At 45.4% G+C, this 9,656-nt stretch overlaps 1 protein-coding gene across 1 annotated transcript in view; it reads left to right on the plus strand.

Moving 5' to 3' along the window:
* Position 1: 1 nt before the first annotated feature.
* The window catches only part of ABCB10 (ATP-binding cassette, sub-family B (MDR/TAP), member 10), a gene marked incomplete at its 5' end in the record, with an annotated part of 31,162 nt that continues 21,507 nt past the window's right edge, over positions 2-9,656 (plus strand). The window contains 3 exons of the mRNA XM_012660161.1: positions 2-83; positions 8,300-8,500; positions 9,374-9,576. Of these exons, the coding sequence (XP_012515615.1) occupies positions 2-83; positions 8,300-8,500; positions 9,374-9,576 (486 nt within the window). The remainder of the gene's footprint in view (positions 84-8,299; positions 8,501-9,373; positions 9,577-9,656) is intronic.

A 9,656-nucleotide genomic window follows, 5' to 3' on the forward strand; every position in this document is an offset into this window, starting at 1 on the left:
GCGGCTGCGCCCCGCGGCGGCCGGACTCTCAGAGGCCCGGAAACTCCTGGGGCTGGCTTACCCAGAGCGCCGGAGGCTAGCAGGTAGGGCCCTCCCCTCCCGCTCGGCCCTCCTTCCCTCCGCCCGACCCTCCTTCCCTCCGCCCGGCTGCTCGCTTCACCGCGCACGGAGTCTGGGCCTGCCGAGAGGGGACACTGTCGCGGAGCCTGTCACCGCCGCACTCCTCGGGCCACTCGTAACCCCGGAGGAGGGGTGGGATGGCTTTACAGGAACTTCCGACCCTAAGTGCTGGCTAGGGAGCTCACCTCAGAGTAGCATTGTCAAGATTTCAGGTTAGCTGGGGACTTGTTGGAAGATTTGTTGTGTGTTTGTTTTCTTGCTGACACGCATTATACAAATGGAGCAGTAGCTCATTATTGGAATCTTTGGGTCTGTTCTGCCACCAACTTAGTGGGAGCATTCTCAGAACGAGATGGGTTTTTTTTTCCTTTTAAAAAATTCTAGCCAAAAATATGCCTATTTTGTTGTTACGCATTTTCACTGTATTAAAACCGCATTAAAACTTTGCTTTAGGCAAGCTTATCAAGCAGTGAACAATACTTTTACAACGCAAAGCAAAACAATCTAGACAAGTCTAAGTGCTACTGACTTTCTGAATGGTAAGCAGGAAGTTAACTGCACTCTGTCCAGAAAAGCCAACACTGGCCAGTCAGTGATCTGAAAACTATAGAAGCTCTGAGAAACTGTAGGTCATAACCCAACTAAATCGTAATTGAATAATTTTTAAAAGAAATCCAAATGCATGTTTTTAGAAACAAAATTCAAATAAACAACAATTTTTTTATAGCTCCTCATTTTTAGCCATAATTGGAAGAATGTTTCTGTGCAAGGGGCTTGTAAGATCTAAAAGTTTTTGAGATTTCTCTAAATTTTCTTCTCTTCTATAGAAATTTGTGGAGCCCTCATTATGTGCTGGGCCTGGGGTTACATTGGCAGAAAAAGACATGGTTCCTGCTCCTGCCGGGGCTTCCAGCTTAGTGGGGAGAAACATCAATGAGGTAGTCACATGACTAAAGATAAACCTTCAACTATAATGAAAGGGCTTTGGAAGAGGGCCTTTGAGGTTGTCAGGTGCAACACCAGAACAAATCCATTGCTTTAGAGAGTGATTGGGGGTTTAGAGTAGGTGTGCCAGGTGGAGAGCAGTTAGGGTGGCAAGGTTTCATCTGCCACTGACAATGGAAGCTTAGCAGGCTTCTTGGTATCTTAGAGAGAATTATTTCATTGTTCAGTTGGTTTTTTGTTTGCTTGTTTTGGAAACAGGCTCTTGCTCTGTGGCCCAGGCTGGTCTTGAACTCATGACCTCAAGAGATCCTCCCATCTCAGCCTCCCAAGGTGCTAGGATTACAGATGTGAGCCACTGCACCCAGGCGAGTGTAGATTTGTATGTAAAAGATCTTTTCTTCTTTTAAAAGTGGAGACTAGGCGATCTCACTGGACTGTGAGCTGCTTGAGACAGGAGCTGTGTCCGATTCATCTTTCTGTCTCCAGTTCTTAGCATGTTTGTGGCACAGAGCAGGGACTCAGAGTGCCTTAAGTGATGGAAAAAATGACCACACCTCCAAGCCCAGATAGAGGCCTTTAGAGGCCTTAAGCACTATAGGGTATGCCCACCACTCCTGTGTGTGCCTCAGTAAGTATAAGAAAATCCACTTTTGTTTCTGAAATATTAGATGTCAAGAAGGTTGTTCAGGTGCCTGCATGTGCCCAGTACTGTCTATCCTGTGACCATTGTCCCTGTCATCACATGTCCTGCCATGCTGGTATGTTGTGGGGACAACCTTAAACAAGGCAGGTCTGTGCCTCTTCTTTTTATTTTGTTTAAGATGGGGGTCTTGCTAAGTTGCCCAGGCTGATCTTGAACTCCTCGCCTAAGCGATCCTCCCGCTTTAGCCTCCCCAGTAGCTGGGACTACAGGTGTGTACCACTGCACCAGACTTCTACCTCTTTTTATTTTAAGAAGAGGAGCTATTTTGTTCTGCCAAATTGAAAAATTTGAATATATAATTTGAGGAAATAAGCCTAGGGTTGGCACAGTAATTTTTTTTTTCTTTTTAAACAGATAATAAATGCATATTGTAGAGGAAATCTGATGAAAAGCCCTTATTAGGGCATATGATTTCCTCAGAAGTCAATATATATATATATATATATATATATAAAAGTCAATGTGGACATTGGCATTTGTGTGTTTTAAGAGGGAGTTAGGGGGTCATTGTTAATTTGTAATTTATCTTCCTAAGAGCAGCCTCAGATGTTGGCACATCTCTTTAAAGTGCCAGATATGAAGAACAGTTGCGTGTGTGTGTGTGTGTGTGTGTGTGTGTTTGTGTGTGTTTTTAAGAGACCAAAAAAGAGTTGAAGAGAAGGAATTCCAATGTTAACTTGTTAATGTTTAGAAAAACCAAGTACAAAATCCTTTTTCAAACACACAGCTTTTCATTTGAATTATAATGCTTCCATCTGTCTTCAGCAGTTTTCTGAGTATGCCCATTTAGACCATGACCAGAAAACTTTGATACCAGAAACTTTTTAAACACAGAGTCTACCATTTGAAATCTTTACACATGTAAGCTGAGAGCAGCCTTAGCATTATTTCCATTCTTCTTCTAAAGGAACTGCTGTCTTCTAACCTGTCCCTTTGTTGTCCCCAATCCTCTCCCCCCTTTTTCACTTTGGGCAAGAATTTGCAGCTATCTTCCTACAGCTGTGGCCCTAGAGTCTTTTTTCACTGATAACTCTTCATCTTATCACTTTGGCCAGAAGGAATCTTTTTAAAAGATGCAGGAGCTTAAGGAGGAGCTGGTGGTGGACTGATGGGATAAGCTGTACTTCATCCAGCCCTCTTGCTGTTCCTGGGAGATAGAGGAGGCCTGAGGGCTCTAGCCATCTTGCTGCGTTCAGGGCAGGGTCTTAGGAGTAGGCCCTTAAGGGTACTGTGAGATTAGAGCACAGCTACTGCCTAGAGGTTCTTTGTGTAGTAGGCCGGTGGGGGCAGCATGCTTGCCCCACTCTGCCTGGGCAGGTTCCTAGTTAGACTGTGGGCAGTACACACCTACCCCCTTCTCCCCAGCGTGTTCCCCTGTGGAGGACTTGGGGGGGCTCCTCTCACTTCAGATACTGATAAGGGTTGTGTGGTTTGAGATCACGACCACTCTTAGAACCTGAAGCCTGCCAGCAGCTTTTGCTGAGTTTGTAGTTCTGCTTTATGACGGTGGACCATGAAGTGACGACAGTGAATAGAGTGGCAACACCAGTGGGCACAGTGCGCAGGAAGACTAGGAGTGCTTAGAGTGGCTGTTCCCCAGTCAGGACAGAGGTCTGCACTGTGGGACAGGGAGGATAAGCCTTTGAAATTGGGACTGTTCCAGAGCTATGGAAAGCTATGTTTGTGTGCTGCGGAAGTACTTCATTTCAGAGAAAACATTCACATTCTATAGCTGTGCCATGAAACGTGGCTGATTGGAATTGACCGAAGCGTAAAATACACATCAGATTCTGAAAAGACAGTAGGGCAAAAATGTAAACTATCTTACTAATTTTTATGTTGATTACATGCGGATTATATTTTGGATCTACTGGGTCAAATAAAATGTAATTAAAATTAATTTTACATATTTTTTTAACATGACAATTAGAAAAAAATTTTTCATGTAGCACAACAAGAAAGTTTTTTAAAATTATATAGGTGGCTCCCATCATATGTGTGTTGGACAGTGCTGCAGTCCAAGGCAAGCCCCCCTGGGTTCATGGGGCGGGTACCCCTAACTCTGCAGGGAATGCTGACAGCGTGGGCAGAGGATGTCTGGCCTTTTACCAGACACATGGCTACTCGGATCTTTGTTCTCCAGATCACTCCATGAACCTGAGGAGTCTCCTGAACTCTCTTGAGTTTCCTCCTCTGGTCTCTTCTCATCTGTCAGCCCCTCATGTCCTCCCTTCCTTTCCTGTCCAGCTCAGATGCTGGGTCCCTTCACTCAGCCGCCATCTCCCACACACCCTCCACTCCTGTGTTCCTTGTCATGCCCACCTGCATCTGTGGAAGTGTCTCCCAGAATCCCCCAAACCCAACACATCTAAAAAGCCAGTTACCTTCCTCCCCAAAGCTACCTTTTGTCCTTTGTCCCTTGTCTCAGCAAGGGGGACTGCTGTGTGATCCTTTGGCCCAGGCCAGAGACACAGGCCATTCTTGTGTGATGAGAGTAGTAATAAAAATACTGCTTTTATTCCTTATTTATTCAATACAGGGCACTATGCCAGATGCTTCACATATGTGTCTAACTTACTCCTCACAACAATTCCATAAGGGAGGTATTATTTTTATTGCCATTTTACAGATGGGGAAACTGAGGCACAGAGAGGTAGATTGACTCACACAAGGTTAAATAGCTAGGTGGCAGAACTAGGGTTCTGATCCTGTCAGACCCAACTTCAGAACCAGACCTCCTAACCTGCTGCCTAAATCCAACCAGTCATCGTGTCTAGAGTTCAAGAACCAGAGTCAGATTCTTAAAAATATCTCCAATCCCGGGCAGACATGGTGGTTCACACCTGTAATCCCAGCACTTTGGAAGACCAAGGCAGGAGGATCACTTGAGGCCAGGAGTTCAAGACCAGCCTAAGTAATGTAGGGAGACCCCATCTCAACAAAAAAAAGTAGAAAAATTAGCTGAGCGTGGTGGTGCACGCCTGTAATCCCAGCTATTTGGGAAACAGGCAGGAGGATCACTTCAGCCCAGGAGTTCAAGGCTGCAGTGAGCAATGATTGTACTACTACCCTCCAGCCTGGGTGACAGAGTAAGGCCCAATCCAAAAGAAAGAGGAAAAATATCTCCAATCCTTCTCACCGTCCTTTATCCTTCTGCCCCCAACCTAGTTCACTCCAGGGTACCAGAACAGCTTTCTATTTCCCCACCTGCGGTTGTGCTGGCCTCTCTTTTTGCTCTGCAGCCAGGGTAGGTCCTTTAAAAATGTAAATCTATCAGTCCCCAACATAAAACACTTTTAAGCCTGTCTTGCCACAAAGTCCTTATTTTCTGTTTTATATTATGGAAACTATTTCTCAGCACTCCTTCCTCTGTACCCACAAGGTCTCCGCTCCTGCTATATCCCACCAGCCTTTCTGCTCCCTGGCCTGCCCTGACCCCAGGTTAGGCCTATGCTGCTGCTTCTGCTTGGCCTGTGGGAAGATTAGGAGGACAGGCTTTGTCCAGAACGTGGTCCTGTATTATGTGGACTGGGAGACTTTGGGCAGGTTCCTTCAGTTCTCCATGCTTGTGTTTCTTCTCTGAAATAATCAGGATTGTTGGGGGATATCAGATGCTTCAGATGGTGGGGGGGACTCATTTTAGGTGCTACCTTTTTAGTCCTGGAGTACACTGGGGATAGCTGTACCTATTACAGCCAGATGGGTCCTATGTTCAGCAATTGGCAGATGGTAGGCACACTGTACGACTTCCTCTGCCAACCCCCAAACCTCTGTCCTCTTTCCGTGAGCTAAATATCTCCCACAGCCCTTTTACCTGCATTTTAGATTTTTGTTCCCTTTCTTTTGAAGGATATTTCTTTTCATCTTTGAATGCCATTGTTCAGTAGAATGAGGGTAACATAGCTGAAGATACCTGCCAAGAGATAACAGTGGAAGTTACAGGCTGGGTGGGGACAAGCCAAGAGGCTTAATCTTGGCGAAAAGGTACAGGAGAACTTCAGAAGAGCTGCGGTACACTTGTGTCTGGGTTTTGGTATGGAATCTGAAATAATGCTTATGGCGTAAGTCTGAATTATTCATTAATATCAGAAGACAGTGATATGCAGTAAAACCTTGATTAACAAGAATCCAGCTAACCAAAAACTGAAAAATTCTTTTACTTTGTTTTTAACATTCAAATTGGAAAAAGAGACAAATGGCAATAAAACAAGCTGACAATTTTTTTTTTTTATTAAAAAGTAAAACTGTGAAGAGGGTATCCTGGAAGGAGTTTGGATTCATCTAAATTCCTTCCTCCTTGTAATCAGCATCATTACTGTGTAAGAACCGACTCAGAATCAGAATCATGGGGAATTTCATGTGTGATGTGCAGATTCTTATGTGGAGACACAGCTTTGATTTAGAAAACTAGAGGAGGAGGGGAGAAATGGACCTTATGGCACTTTTCAGGAGTATTTGCCAAGGTAAAAGAATAGACTAGAGAGATTAACTACTGATGAAGGACAAAAACAGAATTTTCTGCTGCATCCTGAGTTTGCCAGAAAGACTCCTGCTGGAGCTGCCAGTTCATCGTGGCTGAGTTGTGCAGAACCTCGAGTTAGACACTGTCCTTTCCCTTAGGACTTTCGGTCCTGCTTGGAGACTGTCATAGGAGCATGGTGCTTTGTAGCAATGAAATGACCCTTGGCCAGGTTTATATCATTCAGTTAGGTTGTGATTATGGAGTTTTGAGCCAGACACATGCACTTTCCTAGCTGCCAGATCTTACACTCCTGTTTAGGTTATTGAAGATCTTTGGTCTGATAGACTTTTCAGCCTCCTTTACCAAAGTTCAAATTGTTCATTTATTCATTCAACAAATATTGATTGAGCTCTTCCTATGTGCCTGTCACTGTAGGCAATCAGTGACATATCAGACCAAAATCTTTTATGTCCTAATGGAGAGATGAGACAGACAGTAACAATAAACAAGTGAAATATTTAGAATGCTGGGAGGTGGGAGGGTCTAGAAGACAAGTGAAGAGGGAGTATAGGGTATCATCTGTATTTTAAGTGAGGTGGTCAGAGCAGGCCTTTTAGGGGAGGAGATATTAAAGGAGGAGTGAGAGTGATTGTTCAAAATGTTCCCCCCTTAAAAGGCTCGCATTTCTCCCAGAGCTCTGTCAGCTCAATGTCCTGTTGGCACTGAGTTTGTTCTGTACTCTTAAGGTTTTATAAAAGTAATACCTTTAACTGAAGTGTTAGGAGTAACCACACCACAAACAGAGAAGTAGTTGCTGTTTGCAGAGTGTTAGGAACTTCCATCTCCTTGGGCTCACTCCATGTTGTGCCCACCTGGGAGCCTTGCCATGGACTCTGTACTGGGGGGACCAGCCAGGTTCCTAATAGGTTTCTCATGGGTAATATATACACATAGCACCAAACTCCAAAGGGCCCCAGTGGAAAGGAAGCCTCCCTTTCACCCTGCCCCCAGTCACCCAATGCCATTCTTAGAAGGAACCTGTGGTACCTGTTTGTTATTAATCTTCCAGAGATGTTCTGTGCTTACATAAACTTGAAAAACCAACAAGTGGGCTGGGTGCAGTGGCTCATGCCCGTAATCCCAGCAGTTTGGAAGACCAAGGAAAGAGGATCCCTTGAGGCCAGGAGTTTGAGACCAGCCTGGGCCCCATCTCTACAAAAAATAGAAAAATTAGCTAGGCATGGTGATATGTACCTGTAGTCCCAGCTGCTTGGGAGGCTGAGGCAGGAGGATGGCTTGAGCCCAGGAGCTTGAGGTTACAGTGAGCTAGGATCATGCCACTGCACTCTATTTGGGGCAACAGAGTAAGGCTCTATCTCAAAAAAAAAAAAAAGGGCATTCCTCTTATGAATGCAGTTATCTGTAATATGTGTTATTTTTAATTGGATTTTTCTTAATATTTTTCTTTCTGATAAGATTCACCTTTGTTCGTTAGGTTTATGAACAGTTGTATTCATATTTATTTTCATATCATGCTGATATTCCCCAAAGCAATAATATTAAGAAGGAACATATTACATGTGTAGTAGATCCCTGAAACTGCTTTCCTCCAAGTTTATTCAGAGTATTTCGAAATGCTAGACGTCTTCAAGGGCTTTACTTGGACAGCTTGATCTTAACACTACAGTACAGGTAGATGCCAAGGGATAACACTGTACAGCACGAATGGAGGAGAAACGTGAGCTAAGATGAACACCAAGATCAAGAGCCAGGGAGGGAGACCAGGACGGGGCTCAGTGGTTGGCTCTCAGTATTTCCTGGTGAGGAAATCATGACCAGATCGGAAAGCTGTCTTCTCTGGCTGGGCACAATTGCTTACTTAATACAGTCCCTTGCTTGCCCATACCTTGGATCCATTTGGTTCCTCCCTGGGCTCGGGGGTCCAGGAGTGAAAGGGAGGGAAGTGCTAGCACCCAAGATTGACACACACACTCTGAAAACAGCTCACGTGGAAGGGAAGCCTCCTGGCCTCAGCACCCTGAGTGTGAGCGTGTGCTCGTGTTTTCCAGCTGCGGTTGGATTTCTGGCCATGTCCAGTGTCATCACTATGTCCGCCCCTTTCTTCTTGGGGAAGATCATTGATGTCATCTATACCAACCCCACTGTGGACTACAGCACCAACCTGACCCGCCTCTGCCTTGGGCTCAGCGGCGTGTTTCTGTGTGGTGCTGCTGCCAACGCCATCCGTGTCTACCTCATGCAAACTTCAGGTAACAGTCTCTCATGTCAAGGGAGCAAGTCATCCTAAAGAACACATAGGGGAATCCTGTGGGTGGGTTCAGGCCTCAAAGTTCATGTACTCGAGGCCCCATTCTCTCCCTCTCTTCCCAACATCGCATCAAGTGGGGACAGATCCCAACGTTTGGCCAGACGTTGGGGTTATGGATTGTTTTAGGTCAAGTACTCTTTCTTAACTCGTGTTTTACGTGATTGGAGTTGAGCAGTAAGGGAAATTGCCATATATGTCTTATGGGAGGTTTGAGAGCAAGGCCCTTGGCCATGAGGCTGGACTTCCAAGCCTTCTTCGAGGAGCTTCAGATTCAGTTACCATCCCAGCTTCAAGGAGCTTCAAGGAGCTGGGATGGTAACTTTGACAGTATTTCTGTGAGAGGCCTCGTGGTTACAGGCCAGTAACCATCACAATAATGAGAGAGCCCAGGAGACCCACTGGAAGTGTGTAGCTCCCCATTTAGCTAATAAAATACTCTGTGGATAATTAACCAGTTCCTGCCAACTGAAGGTTCAATACAGAACAGGGTTGCCAGGGAGGAACAAAATGAGCTTTTGGAAGTTAATATAACTTTTTTGTAAATAGTAATTTAAAAAATCTCTTATCACGTTATATTTACTTTATCCCTGTATCCTCCCCTTAGTGCCCGCAGTCTGTGGTTACTAGGAGAAAAGTAGTGTTTGTTACTAATGCATGACTGTTACGCCAGGGCTTGAGTTAGTCTCTTCCCACCAATGGGACACAGTGCTCAGCAGGGTTACACCAGGCCAAGTTGACACATAGCAGGTGGCTGCCCCTTCATGGTAACAGATGACAGTACCCAACGTGAGCCCGTTTTTGTTTGCTTTTGCAGGTCAGCGCATTGTGAATAGGTTGAGAACTTCATTATTCTCCTCCATTCTGAGGCAGGAAGTTGCTTTCTTTGACAAGACCCGCACAGGAGAATTGATTAACCGCCTCTCCTCGGACACAGCACTTCTGGGGCGCTCAGTGACTGAAAACCTCTCAGATGGGCTCAGGGCTGGGGCCCAGGCTGCCGTGGGGATCAGTATGATGGTATGTCAGCCTGGTTCCCCTTGGTACCTTCCAGTCAGGGCTGGGCCTGTGCCAGGCCTCTCACGCATGAGATGAGCTCA

Source organism: Propithecus coquereli, unplaced genomic scaffold (assembly GCF_000956105.1).
Source record: "Propithecus coquereli isolate 6110/MARCELLA unplaced genomic scaffold, Pcoq_1.0 Scaffold66, whole genome shotgun sequence".
Classification (NCBI taxonomy): Eukaryota; Metazoa; Chordata; class Mammalia; order Primates; family Indriidae; genus Propithecus; species Propithecus coquereli.